The sequence below is a fragment of the Cydia pomonella genome, chromosome 1, assembly GCF_033807575.1.
Source record: "Cydia pomonella isolate Wapato2018A chromosome 1, ilCydPomo1, whole genome shotgun sequence".
In the NCBI taxonomy this organism is placed as follows: domain Eukaryota; kingdom Metazoa; phylum Arthropoda; class Insecta; order Lepidoptera; family Tortricidae; genus Cydia; species Cydia pomonella.
Window position 1 is genome coordinate 4,894,489 of NC_084703.1, and position 25,810 is coordinate 4,920,298.

General features: G+C 38.3%; 4 protein-coding genes across 8 annotated transcripts in view; 1 reads left to right on the plus strand and 3 right to left on the minus strand.

Moving 5' to 3' along the window:
• Positions 1 to 281: 281 nt before the first annotated feature.
• LOC133519206 (ephrin type-B receptor 1-B) lies at positions 282 to 10,202 on the minus strand. The gene has a single exon (XM_061853231.1). It carries the CDS (start codon positions 9,516 to 9,518, stop codon positions 6,489 to 6,491), a length of 3,030 nt encoding a protein of 1,009 aa, XP_061709215.1. The 5' UTR covers positions 9,519 to 10,202; the 3' UTR covers positions 282 to 6,488.
• A 424-nt stretch (positions 10,203 to 10,626) lies between these two features.
• LOC133519613 (rhythmically expressed gene 2 protein) lies at positions 10,627 to 13,266 on the minus strand. Its single transcript, XM_061853683.1, has one exon. It carries the CDS (start codon positions 12,938 to 12,940, stop codon positions 12,215 to 12,217), a length of 726 nt encoding a protein of 241 aa, XP_061709667.1. The 5' UTR covers positions 12,941 to 13,266; the 3' UTR covers positions 10,627 to 12,214.
• Positions 13,267 to 13,389: 123 nt separating this feature from the next.
• Positions 13,390 to 19,245, plus strand: LOC133519701 (selenoprotein K-like). Its single transcript, XM_061853793.1, has 4 exons — positions 13,390 to 13,559; positions 15,059 to 15,131; positions 15,634 to 15,711; positions 16,853 to 19,245. The coding sequence occupies exons 1-4, from the start codon at positions 13,541 to 13,543 to the stop codon at positions 16,941 to 16,943; spliced, it is 261 nt and encodes an 86-aa protein (XP_061709777.1). The 5' UTR covers positions 13,390 to 13,540; the 3' UTR covers positions 16,944 to 19,245.
• Positions 19,246 to 19,722: 477 nt separating this feature from the next.
• The window catches only part of LOC133519291 (beta-alanyl-dopamine/carcinine hydrolase), a 96,012-nt gene continuing 89,924 nt past the window's right edge, over positions 19,723 to 25,810 (minus strand). For all 5 annotated transcript variants that reach the window (XM_061853568.1, XM_061853423.1, XM_061853352.1 and 2 more), the window contains exons 7-10: positions 25,408 to 25,500; positions 24,256 to 24,397; positions 22,926 to 23,119; positions 19,723 to 22,160 (exon numbers count right to left, since the gene is read on the minus strand). In XM_061853568.1, the coding sequence (XP_061709552.1) occupies positions 22,048 to 22,160; positions 22,926 to 23,119; positions 24,256 to 24,397; positions 25,408 to 25,500 (542 nt within the window). In that variant the 3' untranslated portion in view covers positions 19,723 to 22,047. The remainder of the gene's footprint in view (positions 22,161 to 22,925; positions 23,120 to 24,255; positions 24,398 to 25,407; positions 25,501 to 25,810) is intronic.

The window sequence follows — 25,810 nt, forward strand, 5'->3', positions numbered from 1 at the left end:
AACGTCTTGACAATGAGGCGTGTTCAAATATTTTTGATCCGCTCGGATATATCTTATGGCGAATGTACAGACTGCCAGTAAGATTCTTTGCCTATAATAAACAAATTTTGTATTCTTAGCATAAGATAGTTAGATTTTTGGAATACATTTTAATTCTATTTTTGATTTATGCAACAGAGTTAGTGTTTATGCTGATTGATTGAAATAAATAAAATGAAATGGTCAATTTTGACTCCTACTCCTGGCATGCCATTTTTAAGAGATCAATAAAAACGACTCAGTATTTTTTACGCAAGAAATTATAATTACTACTGTAGTGTATCATTACAATACTGTAACTAAATAAAATAAACAATTACTAACTAAACATAACATAAATAACTGCCAATGATTGCATCCTATTTTAAATGTTTGCCGACGGTCGACAGCGCCATCTAGAAGTGTGGCCCGAAATATTAGCCCTCGATTTGATTGAATTTTATATGGGAATGTTTAACTTTTGTCTTTAATGAGAAATAAATGTTTTAGTGTGAGACTTACGCAAGCGCATAACATTATAAAATAGCTTGTTCATTGTAGTAAAAAAAATAGCTACCGAAGACTAGAAAGGAGTAAAAAACTAAAATAAAGACGGTATTTTTATAAGTAAAACCGAAAAATGGAAGACGTGAAAATTATAGTTGTAGAATACAAGTGATATATTATATACTAGTCGATGTAACGGAGTGAAAATATGTTTAATTGGTGTATGAAGGGGATATGTGTATGAGTTTATCGTGCTGGCAGTAGAAGTGCGATTAGATTTTAATTTACTTTCTTTAGGCTGCGTTTCGACCAGAGATGTGCGAGAATGCGTAGCGAGTGATGTGTTAAAGACCAATAGAATCACTTCATTTGTTTTCCTCGCTCAGCGTGCAGGGTTTCTATTGGTCCTTAAAAACACATCCCTCGCTAAGCATCCTCGCCTTGGACTACACACGGACAATTCCATGTTCATACGTTTATGTCGTTCCAAAATTGACTAATGAAGTACCCTAACGGTGAACAAGCACTGCGTAGGTGGCTACAGAGAGCCTACCGCCGACATCAAAAATGTTATGCCGCTTTGTCGCTCGAATTTTCAAGAGAAATAGAGGCAGATATTTTCGATGTTGGCGGACCTTAGGGCTCTATATATATACGCGACAATCCAAGTTCCTAAATTTCGAGCAACTTTCTATGTCACTCTAATCAGGTGTGCGCGGTAGGTTACATCGAAGTCATGGAATTGTTTATGCATAATGTTACATAATATTTCTTTATAGATATATTTATTATTTAATTATTGCTATGTCATTGTATTTAGTATAATAAAAATTTGAGACAATCACATTATTTACAGGTTACAGTATTATAGAAAAGATAAATCGAATCAATACAAAATTAGAGCACAAATACATTTATCTGCATGCTGTAAAATATAAATAATATTCGTAACAGGCTTACGACTGATTTTAAAATTAATCAGATTAATGTAATTGTGCCTATGCATACATCATATTACTACGACGTAATCTCAAAACAATATAAGCACATTTAAAAAGTTTAAATTAGTCTTGTTTAATAAGTATGGCAGTCTTCGTAGCTGATTGATGATTAGTGTACATATATTATAATTATGGTTTAAATTATCATTTAAATGTAAGACATAACCAGAAATTAAGGTGACTCTAAGATATAATTTTAGCCGTTTTTTCTAATTATTTGAAAATCACGAAGCTTTTAAAATATACCAACTTGACTAATTGTGTCTTTCCGCCAGAAAACGGTGCACATCAAGCATTCTCTGATGGAAAGCCACAATTTTTCATCTTGAATAGCTCAGAGGGCCTACCGTTCAATGTGTTGCCTCTCTGTAGCACTTGTAATTTGGTACGTGTGACAGGGATGCAACACGTCGAACGCGATTCGCGGTAGGCCCTATGAGCAGCGTGACAAGATTCTTTTTGGCCTTGCTTTGGGCTTTTTGGATGTTGAGGATTTTCAGTGGCACTGGTATTTTACTGGCAAGGAGTACTTTGACAACAGACCATGAAAGAATTCACACATTAAATAAACCACTAGATTGATATTATTTATTCTCTTTGTAGCGAAATTATCTCGGGGCCTAATATTATCTTGTCAGGCTATTAACAGTGGTCTCTCGTAGGTCTGTTGGAATTTCTGGTGATATTTTACAAATACTGAGCATTTCAAAACAGTGATTGTGACATATTGAGCATTATTATTGCGAGTTTACAATACAATCAACATAAATGCAATTATAACATTTAAATTATATTTAAATGACAGCCAACGCCACAAACATGTACTTTTCATGAGTAACCAAAAAAAAAACTGAATCTCAAAAATAAACTTTTTTTTAAACTAAATTATCCATTTATATATAAAAATAATTGTCATTATGGAGTAACATGAGTAACATCGACTGTAATCTAAATCATATTAAATACAATTAGGTATACCTGACGCGTCGAATGATCGTGCCTATGACAGTTCATTTTTGTATGGAGTAGCTGTTTAGCATATTTAACTTAATTAGAAATGTAACAAAAAAAATACGGTAAAAATTATATTTCTTCAATTATTTACCATATTAAATAAAATAAAAGAGGCTTGAAGGAACTATCATGTGATAGTCAGGATGGCCTAAATAAAAAAAATAAAATAACAAAAAGCATACCATATTTTTGGTACCTAATTTGTCCTGACAGTCAGAATGGCGGTTGTACTGTTTTGGTAACAACTGCAAGTACCGGGACGTCTGAAAATATCAATTCGGACAACGTGTCAAGAATATGTACACGACTTTATTTCCCATATATTAAGGTAGTGTATACATAATTTTGGCACTTTGTCCGTATAAATATTTTCAGATGTGACTAAATTTTTTATTTATTTAGGCACATCCGCCTTCCTCTCCCTCACACTGTCATAGGAACCATCATTCGACGCAAGAGGTATAGTAGGTATATAGTAGTCTTTAAGGTCGAGTTTTATCATGAACAAAATTTCTAGCGGTTTCGACTACTTAAGTCAAACGGTGCTTGCCTGTATAGCAAACTAAACTTCAAAATGGAGCCATACATTTTGTAGTGCTAGTTGCCAAACGCCAGCGTATGTCAGTAAAATGTCTTCAAAGTATGTATATTTACCGCCAAGTCCTGTTTAATCTCACAAATCTATAAATAGAGGAGAGTGGAAAACCGCCCGAAATCGCAATACCATACAAACGTAGTCCCCGTTTTCCTCCCTGAATATGAATATTATCAAAATAAAAATGAAATTCTATGTATATTAACTACAGCTATGCCCCTTTGATTGCTTTTTTTCAGTTTTTTTATAAGAGATAGGAGCTTTATAAACATTATATAGAATTGGCTTTTCACTATGTTAGTATGAATCAGCGGCCATCCACTATGTTCTTAAGAGTACGTTTAAGCTGATTCTGCATAGTTTTTACACGACAAAGTGTGACAGTGCCACTAATACTATATATTAATAGGAACACTTTCACATTCTGACACTGCAAAATCTGTGCAGTGAGCATAGTTCTATTCAATCCCGGTGTTGAAATTGAAGTTTTAAGCTCACTAACACTAAACAAGCAAGCACCGTGTTGCTATAAAATATACTCTGGCACAACCACTTTGTCAGTAGAAAAAGGCGGCAAAAAAATGGATCTCGGGGCAGTGGAATACCAAAACGGAGGCGGGAGGACCTTGATACATTTCGTAAAGAGTGGCAGGAGTGTGCATTGGATAGGGCCAGGTAGGGCGAGGAGGGGAGGCCTTTACCCAAAGAGTTTAACTTCCCATAAAAAATTTGAATTTCGCGCCTTTTTCTATTGACAAAGTGGGTGTGTTTGAGTATAATAATATAATTAATTGCGTTTCATCTTAGTATAGGGTCTACTTTCCAAGAGCTAATGAAAACAAAACTAGATTTGAAGATATACAGACACTCCATCTTTATATGAATACAAGCTGAATTATTTACGGATCATAAGATTCATAAGTATACAATTTCAATTGATTGTCATTCTGAGGACTTTATTTTAGGCACTAATTGACACCCAAAAATTATTATATTCGCAATTCGCACTCATGTATACCAGATACCAGTTATGGGAAGAGAGGAAATATTAGTTAGAGAAAAGTACGGCCGTTTATGAGAACATAATACTAAATTTAATTTAATAAAGAAATACTACTTTCTTTATCAAAATATTTAAACTTTTAGACTGTATATCTTTCAATCCAGTATATATGTCCGGCGCTTCGAACATAGCATACATAATTCGCATAGCATATATAAAAAAAAAAACTCGCAGCAGCCTTGAGTTAGCAGAGAAATACCGATAGAGGGCGCTAGCAACCACAAATACCATAATATTTCAAAAAAGTAGATTTAATACATCTCTTATATGTGTGGTAATTTTTTAAGTCTTAACCGCATTCGAAATTCAAACTAACGATTGTAGAATGAGAGAACATCTAAGTGACACAAGTAGGTAAATTATTTTCATGTGAAATTTTACAACAGTACAAAGTTAATCAATAAGCAATCAAGATTAGATGAATGATAAGAAATTCTATCACATCCGAATCAAGCATTAGCCATACATGAATGATTAAATAATTCACTCATTACAAAATTATATCTTAAAAGTATGAACTCATCACATCTGAATGAAGTAAATGTAGCATAGATAATTTACAGTCTTAGCTGTAGTTAAGAAGTCAGTTTTGACAGCTATGAATTGACCCTTATATTTACGACGCTAAAACCTACCGTCTAACTTTTAGCCTTAGTGTCATAAATAAGGGTCAATTCATACCCGTCAGGATTGACTTCTTAGCTGCGTTAGACTTTAAATAAGTATGACAAAAAACTTAAAAAGGCTGTCTTTTACACTGAGGAGGTGGAGGCGCGGAGTTGAGAGGAGGCATGCCGATATCAACCTGTAGCATTGGTTGTCATTGTCACCTACTACAAACACCGCTGTGGACCGTTGGATTCCCCAGCCTGCAGCTGCGGTGCGGAAGCCCAAACCATCCAGCACATAATTCAAAACTGCCCTATATAACGCGTTATGTCGCCGGTCCTCCCGAAGACCTGATCACCCTGAGCGACGAAGCCATGAAGTGGCTAACTGGTCTATGTGTAGACATTTAATTAATTATGTTGTTTCTATTTTTTTTTATAATATGTTTGCCATATGATTAAATAAATAAGAGGGCCTACCGCGAACCACGTTTGCCCTGCCACACTTATGTACGAATTTACAAGTGCGACAGAGAGGCAACACATCTAACGTGGTTCGCTGTAGGCCCTTTGCTCTCATTTCATCAAAGGCGGCTAAGATTTGAATTTTATTCTCCAGGATTTGGTGGTTTTCTGGCGCCCTCTAACGGCATCATTCGCGAAGCCAATGACTATGACAAAGAAGCCTTACACTAGTTGGCAGTATAACATTATCACTAGTAACTATTTACAGCTGATATATCAACTAAGCGACCATGGACAAGAGTGTTTAAGACTATAACTTAGCAAAATGATAACAATCAATTTGTGGCTTTCCATCCAAGAAGGGTCCTTATGTACATGTAGCATAAGTACCCTTCTCTGTGGAAGGCCATATTTAACTCGAGTCATACTTCTGTATGTTCTTTTCGGAATACAGTTATTGTACATCATTTTTTATAAGTCTATATAAACACCCTCGCCTAACGCTCGTCTGTTAAGGCAGACATTTGAGTCGACACAAGAAACATTTACCCTGTGAGCACACAGAGCTAACTGTGTCGTGTATATACCGCTTAAAATAAATTCAGCTGCCTTAAAATAAAAAGTAAAAAATGTTTCATAAGGCGGACATACACATTCATTTAGAATTTGCGCTTATCATAAGATATTTACAAAATTAAATGCACACGGCAAGTTACGTTAAGTACTCGAATTTGATCACATAATATAGTAAATAAGTCATATATCATCTACAGGGATTACACTACTTACACATAACACCTTTATACTATGTCTCGATATCAAAAACCATGAATATACAAATACGAACATCGAAATGTGTACCGCGAAATTCTCTAGCTACGATTAATATGTTTTAGATATTTAGAACACAAGCTCTTACTTTGTATTGTACTTCGCTATTCATAAAATAACTATAATTAATAATTGAAAATTAAAATAAAAGATCACAAAAAGAGTTCAGTCGAGAGTAGGCCCAGTCTCTTGATATAGTTCTAAAATAAGTATGGCTCTGTTTCGTTGTGGTTAAGACGGTTGCCGGAGTAGGCCGATAGTAAAAGCCAGAAAAATAAATACAGCAAAATAGTTAAATTCTCTTAGCATATCAGTATCACCCTAGCACTACGAGAGTTTTAGAAAAATATACATAATGCATTTCGAACAATCGAGATCACTTTCACTCACACCAAAAAACCGTACGGGCCGCTGACGCGGATCTGCGCCCGCATGTTTTGGACACTGTTCATGATTTTCTTTTGATGGCCCACAAGGGTCACCCCGAGCGACGCCAGCTGGTGCACAGTCAGGTCAACCACCGCGTCCATGTCCGCTATGCCCGCCGCTCGGAACTTTTCTATGTAACGAGACATTTTGATGCACTCCAGCCATTCTTCTACTGATGAGAACTGGATCATGTCTGGTGTGTCGCCTGCGAGAGGATCCGCCGAGCGATTCTGCGCTATTTTACGTAGCGTGTCCGGACAACGTATGAGCTTGTCCAGCGTCTTTACGATACTGGAAAATGTAGGTCGATGCGTGCGTTCCTTTTGCCAGCAGTCAAGCATCAACTGGTAAACTGCTTCGGGGCAGTCCATAGGCGCCGGGAGGCGATAACCTTTCTCTATAGATTTTATGACATCCTGATTGCTCCAGTTCCAATATGGACGCTCGCCGAAACTCATGACCTCCCAGCAAACGATGCCCATGGACCAGACGTCACTAGCAGATGTGAATTTTCTAAATGCGATGGCCTCTGGAGCAGTCCACCGGACTGGGATTTTACCACCTCGGGTTGTGTACGCTCCGTCGGCGGTCGACTCGATTTCGCGCGAGAGACCGAAGTCCGCAATCTTGCAGACCAGTTGGGAATTAACTAGTACATTTCGCGCCGCAAGATCGCGATGTATGTAATTCATTTCTGACAAATATTGCATGCCGGTAGCTATACCTCTCAGCATACCGACTAGCTGCAGCACGCGGAATTTTCCGTCGTTCGCTCGCAGGAAAGTGTCCAGTGACCCGTTTTCCATAAATTCAGTAATTATCATAATAGGGTTGCATTTAGTCACGACGCCTTGCAGGAAAATAACATTAGGGTGTTCGAACTGCCCCATAATGGATGCTTCGGCGAGGAAGTCTCTCCTAGCTCTCTCTGTCGACCCAGGTTTGAGTGTCTTAATAGCGACGTCTATTTCTTGTCCGCAGCTAGCTGGTAGCTTGAGCTTGCCGCGGCAGACGTCTCCGAATTCTCCGCCTCCGATAATCGCCTCTATTGTTATACAAGAAGCGTCGATTTCGCGTGCAAATTCTCTGACAGCCTGATTAGGGTCTTCATATGTGTGGGGGTCTATGTAGGTCCTGGATCCGGTGCCGGCGAAGAGAGGAGTGGTGGCGTTGCTGCTAGTCTTGGCTGGGCGTTCTGGACCTGTGTATACCTCTCCGTTTCTGTAGTTAAGTGCGTTGCAGTCGTTGGGCTGTTTCTTGTCGCACTCGTCATCTGCTCGTGAGCGCAGAAATAAAACAGTTGCTATGATGGCTATGACGGAAAGAACGACGACGGCCACCATGACTCCAGCGACTAACCTGACTTGAGCACCTTCCTCGTCGCCGACGAAGCTGGTCTCTGTCTGCTGCACGGCACCTGTTCTAGTGTACACAACGTTGCTGAACTCTCCCCAGCCTCTCTTCATTTTTGCTCTCACTCTAATACCGTATTCCGTGTCCCTTTTCAACCCTGTTATAATCACATGAGGCTCTTTCGTAATTTTAAGTGTTGTATTACCACTTTTCTCAGAATTGTCTTTGGGGAAGCATTTGACTTCATAGCTCTCAATAGTGTCATCTGGATCAGATGAATCTATGGGTGGTGCATTCCAAGCGATAGACAATTTATCACTCTCAGCATTTAAGACCCTAAGTTTTGTCACTACACTGACTGAAGCTTCGGTGATAGCAGTTATTTCAGCTTTCTTTGGTGGTTCACCAGTGAGCTCAGTGACTCCATTCTCAGCAAACACTTGAAATTTGTATTCGGTCACTGGTTCCAAATTGCTAATGGTAACCTTTGTGGAATTAAGGCTAGTGGCCGCTGGCCGGTACTCAACATTTGGGCCACAGTTTGTGCAGTATACCCGGTAAGTGACATCATTCCGTCCTCCATTTTTGTGTGGAGGCTTCCAGGTGAGAGATATGGAAAACTGATCAGCAATTAGAACAGTTAAATTGTCAGGTGCTGAAGGTGGCTGTGTGCATGGTACATTCTTGGGGTCTTTTTTAGCTCTGTAAAATCCAGGTACACACTTACATTCTACTGATGCATAAGCTAATGTTTCAGAGTAGTCTGGGCATGGTGCACAGGGATCATCTCCAGTGTAGGACTTAAATTTTCCTGGCTGGCACTCATTACATTCCTGGTTGTGATGGTCGGGTTCATAGCCAGCCCGACACTTGCAGGAGCCACTGGGCAGGGTCCACTTGCCGTCACCTTTGCATAGATATACAGGGGCAGCTTCACCTGGAGCAGTCTCTGCGTTCTCCACACAGGTGCCATTGGCCTGTTCTATAACAGTGACTTCCCTTCCAGTAGGAGTGGCCGGGAACCTTGCAAAGTTTATAGTGGTCTCCGGGCATGTTATATAATACACTTTGACGGCAAGTAGTGATATACAGGCGCCTTTGTCTCTGAAGGCGAAATAGACACCTCTTTTGGTAACAGCAATGCTTTTTACTTCAGTGTTTATGTCAACTTCGGAATTAGTGTTAAACCGCCCTTCGCCAGCGGCGATAGGGCCGACCAACTTGTAGCTCTCGGGCTCCCACGGAGGCTGCTCGCGGGTCGCTACGTCGAATTCATAGTACAGCAAACTGAAGGTTTCTTTGCAGCTCAGAGCATTGCCTGGAAACAACGAGCAATCGCGAATAGTGAACTTTATCTCAATGTAAATGCGATTCGCGTTCCGTCGCTCTATGAACGGCGTCCACAGCCAGTTGTTAACATTGTGGTGCGCCACATCGCACACTACGTACGATCGCCAGTTTATCTGCTTTTCGAAGTTTGTGTACGATTCTTCGAGCCACCCCGGAGTGCTCGCCTGCGGCCCGTAAGGAAACCTCGTCCACGACAATGTAGCTTCTGTGGTCGTGTCCAAAAGCATCACCTGTTCTCCGCGCGCTCCCCACGCCACCACAAGGATCACCCACAAACTAATCATCGTGTCATAATAACACGATCCGACGACCGTCCACAACAATGTACAAAAAACAGTTCACTACATAACGAGAGTGTCTCGACACTTCACTAAAAAGGCCCCGTCATTTCGCCTTCGCAATGGAGGATGGGTTGCGATAAAACGACACGGCGCGGCTCGAAGTGCGCGCTACAGTTCCCGCGGGGCACTACCATTTACGGATGATCACGAATAATGTTGTTTTAAGTGAGGATTCCACATTTTTAATTTATATTGATCCCAAGTTGCACTCTCTTGACATGGATAGACGCGCAGCAGTTTATCGTGTTGCCTGTCCGCTGACCACGGGGCCAGTGTTGCCATCTCTACGACACATCGATGCACAGATAAAACTAATTTCGTTAAACCTGCGCAGTCCGATGACGTATTCTACGCATGTGCTACGTTATGCTTAAGTTGGCTAAATTGTGTTTTGGTGTTTTTCATACAATTTAGATCAATGAAATGTAAATATAGCTATTTGTCATACATTGCGCGCTCCAACATCGAACATTCCTTTGTTCTCATGTTGTTATTTTGAGAACTCCTTTCACTTTAGTTATGGTTGCTGACCTCAGGCAGCGTTAAGTAGCATACAAAGCATCCAAAATATCTCATCAGGCATTCTTATGAGCGGTTGTCTCTCATAAAAAGTACTTACTCACGAAATAAGTACCACAGGTTTAGGTATTAAGTAATAGTTTTTTATTAGGATTCGTCATTGCACTTATCTTGGTTTGTTTTTATTGAGGAAACAATACACATAGTGAATCATTTTAATGACTGAGACTCTGTGTTCTTACTTTGACAATTCCATGAAATGATTAGATTGTGGGGTTCAAAAAGGATCGTGGAGTCGTCAGACAGATTATAATGTTATTTGCCAGAGATTACAATAGGATGCACTTATTCCAACCAGTCTACTATATAAATGTGACATTGGTACACATTTCCTCAGTTTATGACACCTCACAACATTAAATTATTGTAATACCTAATAAATTTACTAATGGGAGTTGGTTTTATGAACCGCTTTAAATTAAATCTTTAGTACTTCACAGTTCTGAGAATTGGTGTAATAAAAGGGCACAAATTTAGATACAATTTTATTACTGTAACATAAATATACCAAAATAATAGGAACCTTCAAACATAATTGACTATATTCAGAATGCAGCTACTTATGTAATTTTATTAACAGCCTCAGTACAGAACAATCAGAGGGATCATGGTGTACATACTCCAGTCAAAAAGGATTTTTTTCTTTATGTATGAACAAACTACAGTCTTTCAACTTACAAACAGTTTACCCTAAGCCTGTATGACCTATTCACAGATATGTATAAGATGGGTATTATATTAAATATTCTGCTTACAGTATACATATAGATTCTATAAGGAGACATGTGTCACAGCATGTAGAAATCAAATAGGTAATTATAACATAAATATGTTTGTAAAAAATATTCCATTAATATCTTAGAATTGTAAAATTTCAAAATAACACGACAAGTATTCCCTGCCAATAAGTAATAAAAACAAGAAATAACAATGACACTTTGTTGTTTGTTCAGAGTTTATAAACTCTTACAGTATTTTAAATGAGTGCATGAATAATATAACTCCTAATATTTGTTTAACAACAAACAAACAAACAGAGAAACAGAAAATATATAAACACTCAATTGTTAACACAAGTATTGTCAAAGTCAATACACACAGCCAATAGGAAAAATTGATAATTAATGATGAACCTACAAGCTCTTCCGTCCGGTAATCATTTAGCTAATCTACATGTTGGCTAGTAATATATTAATAATAATACAATTTTTCATACATTGTTGTTGTACTACATAATTAACTTTTTTGCATAAATTATTAAACTATATAATAAATAATTTAAGTATATATATATATATATATATATATATATATATATACATTATAGTATTCTTTGCTCCCCTGTACACTAACAATTTGGCACTCATGGTTAGGATATGGTGTGAAGCATTCATGACATAAAAAAAGTTAAGACAGTCTAAGCTTCTACAGCAGGGGTCACCTAATGGCAGACTGCGATATGGACCACCAACCTATTTTGTTTTTATGCTTATTAGTAAACTCAAGTAGAAACGGACCACAAAGTTCACTGTATTTTAAAAACTGGATCCCTATAGAAACTAATTGGTGATCTCCGCTCTACAGCCATAACTTGTTGATCAGTAAAGATAGGTAGTATAGGCACAATCTCTAATAATAAGTGCTTCTAGCCTGCATTGTTGAGATTCCATTCAGATTATATTTGGTTGTTCCATTTGTACAGACTGTCGATAATCATAATATATGGAATACTTTCAGATATACCTTGTAACCTAGTTGGAGGCATTGCTTAAATTTTGAGTTATACATATTTTTTGTACATATTAAAATCTGAATGCCCTGAATACAAGAAGACAGTTGACAGTATTATGGATTTCACACAAATAACAACAATAAAGTGACATGATCTAAGAATTCTAACTGAATTATAAAATTTAAAATAAGAATGTGAAGTTCCGAAATGAAAGGTAGGCACAAAAAAGTTAATCTTTCATTCATCAGTGCTAATGTCGAGTTAAAATTTTAGGAAATTAGAAGCCAAAGTCACTTTATATCTCAGTCCACTTAAATCTAGTTGTGGATCAGAGCACCAACTCATCCCTTTGAATGGCTAAGTTTAGTGCATTCAGATCCTTGAACACATGCTTCTCAGCTGGTGGTGTCTCAGCTGACTCCGCAGCGACCAGCACCGCATGCCAGCCTGCTGCCCGCGCCCCTTCGTAATCCTTCTTCAAATCGTCCCCAATGTGGAGACATTGTACCGGTGACAAAGATTTGTCCAGTTGCATAGCATGGCTAAAAATTTTCTTGTCAGGCTTACTGAAGCCAACATCATAAGATGTTACAATGAAATCAAAATGGTTACCTAAATTTATGTTCTGTAGTACCTCACGGAGTCTAGGATCGTAGTTGGAGATGACACCGACCGAAATACCCTTGTCGCGTAGTAAGTTCAACAGTTTTTCGCCTCCGTCAGCACGTTTCCAGCATTTTGTTGTTTTAAAGTCTTCTATGAGCCTGTTCGCGATGCGATTAACGTCTGCCGATGAAGGCAGGAGTCCCGTAAACGACGCCTTTACAAGTTTTCTCCACCACTCCTCCCAAGCTATGGTATTTTTGCCAAAATTAGGGTGATCTTCAGACATTGATTTAAAGCCGCCTAGCATCTGCTTTTTAACTAGTTGCGCGTCCACAGTAAAGCCAAAATCCTGTGCTACTGCTGCATAGTGCTGCCAAGGGGGTAACCGGAACTTTAATATTGTATTTGTAGCGTCTAATGTAACCAATTTTATACCCCGGAGGCTCATCTTCAAGTTTTAGCCGTTAGTGCTATCGCTTATTGCTATAGTAGTTTTTAATCTCTTCATCATCAGCAAATACTTCTCTGTCTTCTATTTTGGAAGCGACGTTTTTGTACAAAAGAAACGCGGAATACTTGAAAAACAGCACGGTACAAAAATAAATACAAATTAGATATTTTTTCATTTTATACATTCTTTTATGCAAAATAGACTAAGGTTCGATTAGCTTTCTGCCATTGCCATAATTCTCTCGAACAATGGAAAATTTAATGTAATTCAATTAAATATTTAAAAAAATGAACTAAAACCATTGTTCTCATTTTTTCCCATTTGTATTCTTAAATATAAAATAGTATACATCATCATTTTAATATTCACCGCGTATTGACTTATTTTATTTTATTTAAACCACTTATAAAATGCCTCCAAAATTTTTGAAAGAACGTCTATAAACTGTCAGTCAGTCAGAGTCAGTACCATCACACACAAGTAGTTCAAGTAGTCAAGTAGTATTTTATCTCTAAACTAAATTAACACAAGATTATTTATCATTGTTGGGTTCGGAAAAATAATAAGCGAATAAGGTCAACTCATTGTGTTACAGCCATGCCATACATCAGTTCAGGTATTGTACCCTTAATTTATAAACGCTTTTTACATTAGGTTCACTGAAAAATGGGCCACGTCAGTGATAATATTATGGTAAACTCGGATTCTTAACTATTTTTGATTCAACCTTCGATTATGTTCGTCAATCTCTAGACTTGCCCTCTTGAAGGTAGAGACAATAAGTTAATAGACATCCCATGTAAAACATATTAATATGTCTTACAACGTTTAGGGCTAATGTTGGAGATGGAGCATTGATTTCGAGTCTATATGCAATTCTGACGTCATATTCCAGTCCCTTAATCGGCTGCGTGGGTGCATTGGGAACAGGATATACTAAAATTAACTATCTAATCTAATGAATTTAGTATTTTAGCTATTATTTGCAAGATGTAGTCACATAGCCTTCAACAAATACATACATTTATTATATTATTATATTCCTATCAAGTAGTAAGTCTAAGCTCAGATGCCAGTAAACAGAAACAGGCAGGAAACACACAAACAAGCATTACAAGCAATATTACTTTATGTAGTACTATCTATGGTAGTGGTCTCCAAATCTGAATATCTGAATAATTGCCAAGTGCCTGTGCAACATAAGCAAGTCAATAGGTTTAAAGACCCCCATGTATGTGGTTTGACCACAGATTCATGTAGGTCAGATATGTGTTTAACAAAATGTGTGTAAACCATACAATATAGATCCTCTTTATTGCGCAACCTCAGAATAAATGTACATGGAAACACACATGATACATGAAGATAGAGCTAAGCAACAGGTGGCCTTATCACTATGATCTCTTCCAGGAAACTTACCTGTTTGAGTTATCTTATGTATGCTGGGGATATAAATATTGTTTAAAAATAGATTTTACAGTATATATGGTGCTAATGAGCACTTTCCATACATTATGTCAAAACTTTAAAGAGCCATATGTACTGTAAAAGTTGTATGATACATGTGCAAATATTGTTGCATATTTCCTATTTTCTGCACTTGTATTGTAAATAACCAATCTCTAACTACTTGCTTTGGTACTTGGTTTGGTAGATCAATAGTTGCAGCATTCTTTATTTAAAACATATTCCCTGCCAGTGCCCGATACATGACCAGTGATCGGAACTATGGGAGTAAAACTTTAACAAAACTTATCAAGCAGACGTAAAAAGAGTGCTTATAGTCTTAAAAATATTCGAATATCTATGAATGTAAATATTTTATTGGCTGTACTATTCCTATCCCTATGGACATGAATATTTTTAGGGCTGTATGCACTATTTTATGTCCGCTTAACAAGTTTTGTCAAAGTTTTACTCCCATAGTTCTGATCACTGTACATGACACCTCACAACAGTGCTAAATTATACACACACACATGTTGTTGTGAGACATGTTACAATTGTAGCTGATAGCATGCCTTTTCCGCTTTGTGACATAAAGGGCCTACAACAGACAATGCGAACTGGCAGTGAACATGTAAAAGGTCCTTAATCCTAAAATTATTGTTGCAGATGGCCAGGTTGGCAAGAGGCCCTTCAGCCTCTATGCCATGTTTTGGGCAATCATCAACTTCTTTTATCTGTTGTAAGTTTTTTTTTGTAATTCTTTATTTATTATTTGGGCATTCCACAACAATGCAATATGCTTAGAAAGTGATATTTGGTTTGGTAATATATCATGATTTAGCTAACAAATTGGCAGTATATTCTTGAATTTTTCACTTTTGTGTGCCTTTTCAACAAGGCAAAAGCATTTTCTATAAAGAAAAGTAATTGCATGATTTCTATACTAATCTACATTGTATTTTTTCTTATTTAATGAATGCTATATATAAGATGTAATGCTTTGAAAAGATGTGTAAATGCTGTAGAACTTCTCAATAAATAAAAAAACTCTCTTACATTTAATTTTGGTTCAGATTTCATTGGAAGCATTTTGTACTAGTATTAGGACTTTGAACTCTAAGAGGTTAAAGCTAAAAATGAAATACAAATGCGTGCAATAATTAATTACCAAATGGCACCTTTTAAACTGTGCTCCCTAATAAAATGACCCACCCTATTGATTATATCATTATAATTTCCAGTTACATGACGCTGATCAACGCGGACTACAACAAGCATGGGGAGAAGTACACTCGCGAGTACAGGAGTCCGGGCAGTGGGTATGTATTGCCAGTGGTATTCTAGAGTAAAGTAAAAAAAAAGAAAAAAGGGAAAAAGTAAAGTGGTGGTAGTGGTATTGTTCGAGCACAGCGGCAGTTCTAAGGTCACGTTCCTAGTCGTATTCCAACATTTCCAACAAATCTCTCTACCAGAAACTGTTGTTAGTGCACCATTGGTGAACTTTTTCAAAAATTGACTACATAATATATATTATATACCTTAAAACTCAAAAAGTTCAACTTAAAAAGTGCAAAATAAACATAAGTGACACATCAGCTCCAAAAGCTGCTAGTATATAAAAACAAATTCAAGCATGCTCAGCTCACGATTGCTCAAAGCAGTCAATAAAGGCTTTAGTGAGGGAGAGAGAGGACACCTCAGTCACCTTATGGGTGCTATGCGTTAGGGAGGGACAACGTGATTATTAAACTTTCGCTGTTAAACATTGGTTTTAGGCAGTGAGGATTCTGTACATAGTACAATTATCTTTTTGGTGGTATTGCCGGTGTATTTCCATTTGTCATATTTGCGGCTTATTGCTCTTGATGCGTTTTAGAATTGCTTGTTGCCATATTGCAAGTGTACCCGAGATTCATGAAAATGGATATCAATAATCATAATCATTTCTATTGGATTACATGAACATTATGGATAAATTTATAACTATTTACATTTTACATATAGGTATGTACATTATTCTACATGAATATTATTTTAATTAAGCAGGTATACTATTTCTACAATTTTAATTATTTGTGAGCACTCACAACTCTTGGTAGGTGTAGAATGGGCGCTCGACAAGCCCGTTTTTTAATCGGTGCTTAAAGCTAATTAAATTGGGAGTTGCGGCGATATTTCTGGTCAGTACATGGTACATGGGTAATCATCATCATCATCATTGTCACGATTTTATTTACATAATCTACTTCCTTACAAATATTATTGCTACAAATATTATCTATTTTACTGAGGCTCGCGAAGAATCAAGAAGAAGACTTGAGAAGAAGAAGCTTCTGAAAGCCTGTAAAAACTTGTAGCAGAAATAATTATTAATTAAAGTAGGTATTGTTTTTCGCCTTCTACCATATGACTCGCTTCATTTCGCACAACAAATTTAACATTCCCAAATTTACCCCACAGGCCTCCACGCCCGCCGTCCCGTCGTTTCGGGGGCTTCAACTCCGGCTCGGGGCCCGCGCCACCACCAGCTGGGGGCTGCGGCTGCGGCTAGCGGAGCTCTATCACCAAAGTCCGATACACGCTTAATGACTTGACGCCTACTTGTAACTGTAACCTTAGTGATATGGACTGTACATCCGATGTCAATGTACCATGTTTTAGAAATGAAGAAACACATATTGAGTTTATACCTAGACCTAATATTCCTAGCTATCAATACATAATTGATCAACCTACAACCAAAATACAAGAACTGATTTTTGACGATATGTCTAATAGTTTACTTTTGGAGTTGAGAAAGACAATAACCGGTATTATTATGAGTGATGGGACGCTTCAATGCTATTATTATCGTGCGCGTTCGTTACGATGTAAACAAAGTCGTTTTGATTCTCGACATTTGTAATTATTGATTACTGATCTAAATAATATCGCAGTTTTCATCGACTTCATAAATGCCATTATCATTGTAACTTTTTGTTACACGTACAACTCTTAGGTTTGTGACGTCTTGTTATATGATTCGTGTTTTCTTTAGAGAAAGGGTAGAGATGGTAAGAATTCGAGTGTTTTATGGCTCAGTTTCATTGGTCGATGCGGGGTGAGGAAGATTTCCAAAACGCATGCCATTTTGAGTTTCACTAGTCGTTATATCACTCTACCGCCTGCGGAGAGTCACCCGCATGCTGTATATCGACCGAACTGTCGACTTATGAGTTTCACTAGACGTTATACCGCCTGTGGGGAGTCCCCGCTTTATATCGACCGAGTTATCGACCAATGAAACTGACATCAAGTCTATATTTGAAGAACTCGTTATTACGCGACTCTTGTGTTTAAAAAACTTCCGATACTTTATGTCCCGAGTCGCGAGTCCTTTAATGATTTTTTTTAAGTGCAACTATAGGACTCGAGTATTCGAATTAAGACTTCGTCAAAAAAAAAATAGGTTTTATCTACGAGTAACACAAAGGAAAAATTTATTTTTTTAATGATTTGTGCATAACCCATAAATTTCATGTGGTGACAATGTCTTTTAGAAAACTTTGGTACATAATTTGAGAGTTTTGGTAGTAGAAAATGCTATATGGGGGTTTTAGGGGGCGAAAAATCGATCTAGCTTGGCCTTATCTCTGGGAAAACGCGCATTTTTTTAGTTTTTATGTGTTTTGAGCAAAGCTTGGTCTCTCAGATATTGTATACTTATTCAATGTAAATATGACGCGCCCAACGGTATTTACGTAGGCATCAAGTTTAGGTCTCTTTTCGCTGGGAACGACATATTTAGCCATAGTGTACCAAATCATTTTTACAAGCTTTTATTTAGCTTCGCCTGTCCCGTTGTCTGTCGGTCTGTAATCAAATCTTGCAAGTTAAATTTGACCCACTTCCCGGTTTCCGATTGAGCGGAAATTTTGCATGCATATGTAAGTCGGGTGACAATGCAATATTATGGTACCATCGAGCTGATCTGATGATGGAGACAGGAGGTGGCCATAGGAACCCTGTGATAGAACAACGCAATCTAATTGTGTTTGGGGTTTTTAGAATTAGCTCTATGAGTATTAGTCGCCTGTCTAAAAAAAGTACAGTCAGCGATAAAAGCTTGTAACAAAAATGATTTTTTTGCCAAAAAACTTTTAAAAGTGGTGTTCGTTATTCGAGAACAATAAATAGAATCTTACTTCAAAATAATGAAAACCGGTACGTTTCGAACATAATGGAGTACAACTTCGTTATTTTGAACTTAATTATAAAATTTTAGATTTATTTAACTGTATATATCATGTAGATGTTTTTAAGTGTTTTGATCGTTAACACATTCACAGCTGAGCTACAGTCGTAGCGCTACGTCGTAGCGGATAACATAGGTTTCCCGATATGTACCGAAAATGCGTCGTAGAGGCAAAACGACAACATGTTGTGATTAGCGCTGAATGGGTTAGAGCTATATCTGATTGTACAAGTAATTGTAATTAATATCACACTTGTGAAGTACAAGGAATATAACGATATCTTGCGATTTACCTATTTTTCTAGAAATCAAAACAGTCGTATACTACAATTATTTGAAATTCTTATTTAAAAGAAACTACTATTCGTACTTACTTTCCGAACCAAGGGTGCTGTCACTATATTCAGTTTCAACAATCCTCGTTTAAATACTATAGTCTGTCAAGCCATTTCCGTCAGTAGAAAAGCGGGAAATTTAAAAAATGTAAGCGGTGGGTTATCGTTCCATAGAAAATTTGAATTCCCGCCTTATTCTACTGACAAGTTGTTTTACCGGATATATTATAGATCTTATATTTAAATTTTAATTGTAAGTATATTAATAAAATAATAGTCCATAATTACAGTTGTTTTTTTGTTTATCGTACTTCTTTAAAGTCAATACGGGTGTGTGGCTGACCTTCACATTGTAAAGAAAGACCAGCCATACGTATATCCGTTTGGTACTTAGCCGTACCAAAGAGAATTCGAAATAGGTAGATTGTCGAAGAAAACTTTGTAGCCACAGTACATTTACTGCCATCTTTCGACACATGATTAAAACTTTTACAACGCCATTTGACTTTGATCCTCATTCTTGGGTCTTACATACTCTCAGATTTGAATATATATATACTTACTTGTGTACCTTCAGAAAAGTAGTACTTTTTACAGCTTCACCAAATAGGTAGGCAAGGATACATCAAACTCATAAAACTGCCAACAACTGAGAGCTAGAATGTCGTTAACTCCATTTTGTTGTTCAACGTCGTTGCAGGGCCCACTCAGGTTTCGCTCGAATGCTGGTTTAGATGGTTTTATTAAATAATACAACAAAATCATATGCTGAAATACTTTTATTCGAACTATAACACTACACTCATCAAGTTATAAATTAAGTACTCTTATAAAAATATCTTATCACAATAATATTGGTAACTTATTGGTAACCTGCGTAGATTTCTACAGTATCTGTTATTATACTCTGGCACAGCGACCTTGTTAGTAGAAAAGGCGGCAAATATAAAAAAATGTAGGCGTGAAGAGTTGACTTCCCATAGGGACCGTGCGCGTTGGAGGGCCTGCCATCTTGTGGCCTGAATCGGAAACATGAACTGTACTTTGACACTTCACGCCAAAGCAAGTGCTGCCCTCTAAAGTTCACGTACGTTTTCTTATGCATTGTAGGTTCTGCCATCTTGTGCGTGAATAAACAGGGGGCTTCCTGTGCTGCCCTTTACAGTTTATGAACGTTCCCTATACAACATTTGAATTTCGAGCCTTTTTCTACTGACAAGGTGGGCGTGTTACTGTTATGGAAGGTAGAGGCAAGGAACAAAATGTCCATATACCAAAAAGTGTCCGACAAAAAACCATAAATAGGTGGCGCTACAATACCTAGAATACTTGAGAAAAAAATCTAATCATAGACAGCGCACTTCACTCCGTTAATAACGCCTAGGTTCTTAGCTACTCTAGCGCTACTCTGGAGAAATTTGGACCTCTTATTTATAGCTGACAGCTGGACACTTTTGCAACAATTCTGCCTAAGGAGTTTCTGTTCCTTGCCTCTACCTTCCATAGTTACAGTATAAAAACAATAGGGACCGTGCACGTTGGAGAGTCTGCGATCTTGTGGCCTGAATCAGAAACACAAACATCTTCACGCTAAAGCAAGTCTTGCCATCCACCGTTCTCGTACGTTTTCTTGTGCATCGCAGGTTCTGCCATCTTGTAGGCTACATTGGAAGCATAAACTTCACAATTACACCTCGCGCCAAAATTCTGACGTATCCTGTGCATGCACGTTCCCTATAAGGCGGTTCACACATGGACACTTCGACCTACGACGGCAAGCTGAGCGACGATTTATCAATCTATGCAGAGGAGTAAAAAAACGTTCACAATTCGTGGTACGTTTTTGTAAAGCATCATACAACTTAAGTAGGTTTTCAACTTTTAACATGCCTGTTTTATAACGCCCACAGGAGATATGCATAACCTTAACTCATCCTAAAAAAGTTTTTTAACATGTAGTATACACTGAGGATGCTTTAGAGCGCGGGACAATTAATATATATATATTATTTTGCTCACTACGATAGATCGTGGTGTCAGTATGTCAATCGCCTTAGAATTATTTTTTACTTCAACTACTAGATACTACTTTTATTAAAACATCTTAATATTTCACAAGCCTAAACTTATCACACAGCTATGTTTCGAAAGGATAACAACATAAGTATATCTAATATCAATAGGAGGGTTCCAGCATAGTGTCGCTTACAAACTAATATTTTCACTCTATAAAACTAATCAGGTTATTTTTTTTTTAAATAGAAAACTAGTTTAGATAGCGTATATAGTTTTGTTCAAATTAATCTAATAAGTTTTCTTCGTATCTAACCAGTAGGTAGTTCAAGTAATAGAACAGAATGGCGCGTAGCGAGATGCAAAAAAAACGTGGAAACATTTAGGTACCAATACTTAACTACGAAATTTTACCACTAGGTACGAAGTTGAATTGAAAGCAAGACGAAAATACGGTCAACAAGCTGGGCTCGACAAAAAAGGTTTGGAACTCATGGTCTACTTAAATAAATAATAACGACAACACACACACTAACATTCGGATTCACTAGCTACCTAAGCATCGCAGATGTGCCCGATGCAGAAAGTTTCCAAAACTGAAAGTTTTTTGTACATTTCTAGAAGATATACAGGTATCAAGGGAAATTTTGGATAGTCAAAGCAACATGTACTTATAGGCAAATTGCCAATTATATGAAAGCGACTCGGTTGTAATGTTTGGCGGCTTAGAGCAAAGTTCACATGAAGTCGGTAATATCGGTATCCAATGAAAATTCCTGTAGTTCAGTCTAGACATAGGAATAAATACTAATCATAGTAGCTAGATGTCCGGTCCGCGTTGACGATACTTTCGGCATAAGTAACTAACATTAGAAGGTAACTCATAAAGAAAACTGGAAAGAAGGGGCCTCAAAAACTGCTTAGATAAGGCGACTGGATACAGACAAAGGAACCTCTGGTTTATATCCAATTATACATATTGAAAGTAATAAATCTCACACATGATAAGATAGCTAGCCAGACGTCGCAAGTCCGTTCCGGTCCATGTTCAGTCCGGTACAATACGGTCCGATTCAGTTAACATCGTTGAGCCGGGTGAACCGGATGGGCAGCACGGCGACCGGCTCAGTTTCATTCGCTTTGCCGATGTACATGCTCCACGTGCGCTTCTCAAGGTCGAATATACCTAGAACAAATGTAAAATAAATAGGTAGTTATTTGTGATATGATTGGAGAAAGTAACCAATAGGGGATGTAAAGCAAACTCTGCGTATGGGGCGCTTCTAGCACAAAATGAGGGCCTAACGAAAAACACAAATCGAAGTTATGTTATCTGCCTCTCTATCTGTCTCTTGCATATTCGAGCGATAAAGAGGCAGATAATGAAATTTAGATTTTCGTGTTTCGCGGCAGGCCTCTGTAAACAAACCGCCTTGATGCATCAATGACACAGTGAAACTTCTCCAAAAGTAATACTTCTTATTTCAAACGAACGTTGAGACTGTAAAACATGTGAACGCTACTCGCGATATTAACACGATTATACCACGATATAGGTTGAGAATTGTCTTTCTCCACGTTTATCAAACAACATTGACAATGCATTATACGTATAAGTATTGATATGAATCTTTAAATAAGTATATAACATTCTCCCAACATGCCCAGCAATCTAATCTAGCCGGATTTTGGGATACCCACAAAAATAACCCTTCCGGCAAATATGACCTAAATCTAAAGATATCTGTATCTGTGGTCTTCTCCGTTCTTAAGCTTACATAATTTGTTATTTTACTACACATACCAGTGGCTGTATAGTCTTCAAGATGGCGTCGGGCCTGTGCTGGCATATTCGAACAAACCTTTCCCCCAGGCAGGATATCCGCCGCTTCTCTACTGGTTTGTGGTGGGGGGTGTTACATATTATTACCATCATTAGATTATTACATACCGGTAGCTATAGTCTTGACGATGGCGTCGGGCCTGTTCTGCCACACGGAGTACGTCTTGCCCTCGGCATCAGACAGGATATCCGCTACATCTCTCCTTGTTTGAGGCGGGGCGTGTTTTTGTATGGCGCAGAGACGGGCCATGCTGCTGTCTACTATCATGCCTACTACTTCGGTCACGTTGAGGTTTTGGTAGCTGAAATGAGGAGAAAATGATAGAATAGTTCTTATAAAAAAACTATAAGGTCGGTTGGGACAATTGCTTATAGATGCATGTACCCAAAGTAGATACAACAGTAAAGAAAATGTTAGACAGACCCCACTAACTGCTGCTGCCCGACGTAACGCTGGCGTCAATGCCGCAACCATTTTCCACAGCGCTGAATAGACGCCGCAGATACGCCAGCGTTGCGTCGATCAGCAGCCGTAGAGCTGAGTAGATGCCAACGCTCGAGAGACGCTAGTGTGTGGTGTCTCTTAAAGACCCTTCCAACCACACTTTTCCCGGTAAGGGAAAGGTCAGTCATGGTCAGTGGATGAAAATAGCGCGTTCAGGACTCATGATTTCGATTTAAATGTCGTTTGGGAATACTCTAAGATTTGTCAATCTTAATCAACTGTCACAAGATACTTCAAGTAGTGATATGTACGGATATAATGGCTGGTGTACATGCGTGGCAAGCCTCGAGGGACGCAGCTATGCGGTGGACTGAGATAGCAATATCGCATGCTTCCTCTAATGCATAACTGCGTCCCTGAGGCTTGCGAGATATGCATTAAGCTTCGAAAACGGGATAATCTTGAAAAGCTTTTGAGAGTTTGGCAACTCTTACGCTATTGCAACTATGAAGAATGAGGTAAGGAGAACAATCTATATGTATGAAAAGTAAGCATCAAAATCCTTAAATAGGTAGCGCCACAGCGCACTCGACTCCATCAATAACGTCTAAGTTCATGTCATGTCCTTGTGCTACCCTAGCGCTAGCGCCACTGGAGAGATTTCGAACTATTATTTACGGCTGCCAGCTGGACGCTTTTACAATAGTTCAATAAGAGATTGCCCTCCTTACCTCTACCATCCATCGCTGCAACGTTTACTATGCAATATATGTTGTTATAGCAGAAAGTGCTAGTTTACTAGATATTTCTTATTTTCAGAATTATACGGTTTTCACACTTACCCCTTACTCGTGACATGATACACATAGAAGACGTTAATTTTCGGTTGTCGAATCGCTCCTGTCATACTTACGTACGCGTACGAATTTACAAGTGCGACAGAGAGGTAACACGTCGAACGTGGTTCGTGGTTGGCCCTTGTACCATACTCACATGTTAGTGTGTGCCAAGGAATCCCGCTCGTATTTGCGTACGCTGATAGACGAGAAGCGCGCGTTTAGGTCTGGAGCTACCTCTGCGTTGTACAGGCGTCGGGCGCCCCACGGCTCCGACCAGATCATGTTTATGTTGAAACCTGAAACAATATAATATGTGAAGAAAGAGATAGATAAACTTCATGTAAGTAAATATAATTTTAGGATACATTTTAATCGATTTTTTTCTACTCGTTGATTGTAATGATTGAATTAAAATTTCGCATAAGTATCGGTTTACAGTCAGAGCCGCCATTTTGTTGGTTAACCTTTTGAACGCCAGACGGCGATGGAATATGCCGTGCCCCGGACGCCTGCCAACGCGACGCGCAACCATTACTTAAGCGAATGAATTAATTAATAATTGCAATTATTTCCAACATAACTGGAGTTGAAAGGAGTCTTCCCTCTGCTGCGAGTGCGACGAAGAAGAACAAACCACTAAGCAAATATTCCGGCGCTGCCCTCTTCACTTTTATCCTGGCTCAGCTGAGGACCTGGATACGTTGCCACACGACGTAGTTACTTGGCTTAACAACCTCAACACTGTACTCTGATTGCCTAATCATGCATGCCATACGTTTAAATAATAGGTAAATAAGCAAAATTGAACTTTACGGAGTCCCGTGGAAGTCCCTATTGCATTGGCGAAGCTGTCACCTGTAGCCATCGTTGGCGTCCTTGGCAAGACTTTCCGATGACGACCACAGCCGACTGTGACGGTCAAAAGTATGGAAGATGGAGGTAAGGAATGGAATCTCCATATACCAAAACGAGTCATCAAAAAACCTTAAATAGTTGGCGATACAATACCTAGAATACTTGAAAAAGAAAAAAACAAATCATAGACAGCGCACTTCACTCCGTCAATTACGCCTAGGTTCTTAGCTACTTTAGCGCTACTCGATAGCGCGAGATTTGGAACTATTATTCTTAGCTGACAGCTGGACACTTTTGCAACGGTTCTACCATAAGATATTTCACTCCTTTTAATTTCACACTCCATAGTCAAAAGGATTATGTCAAACACACATATTTTCATTCACTCATTCGTTCCATTCGTGCCAGCTCTTGTGAATTGGCCTGTACAGACTAAAACACAAAATCTCACCATTTCCAGCTCCAAGGCCGTCGTCTCGCATGATCTTCTCGGCTTCAGCGAAGTTCTTGGCCGTCAGCAACGCTCGTGTAATGAACACACGTGCTGAAATATAGGTACAAGAGTGAGTATTGACGACCGGTGTGGCCTAGTGGGTAGTGACCCTATGAAGACGATCCCGGTAGGGGCATTTATTTGTGTGTTGAGCACAGATATTTGTTCCTGAGTCATGGGCGTTTTATATGTATTTAAGTATTTATATATTATATATATATATATCGTTGTCTGAGCACCCACAACACAAGCCTTCTTGAGCTTACTGTGGGGCTTAGTCAATTTGTGTAAGAAAATCCCTATAATATTTATATTTATTGTATGGTTAAGCGTCTTTCCTGTAGACATCGCTAGGTTAAGG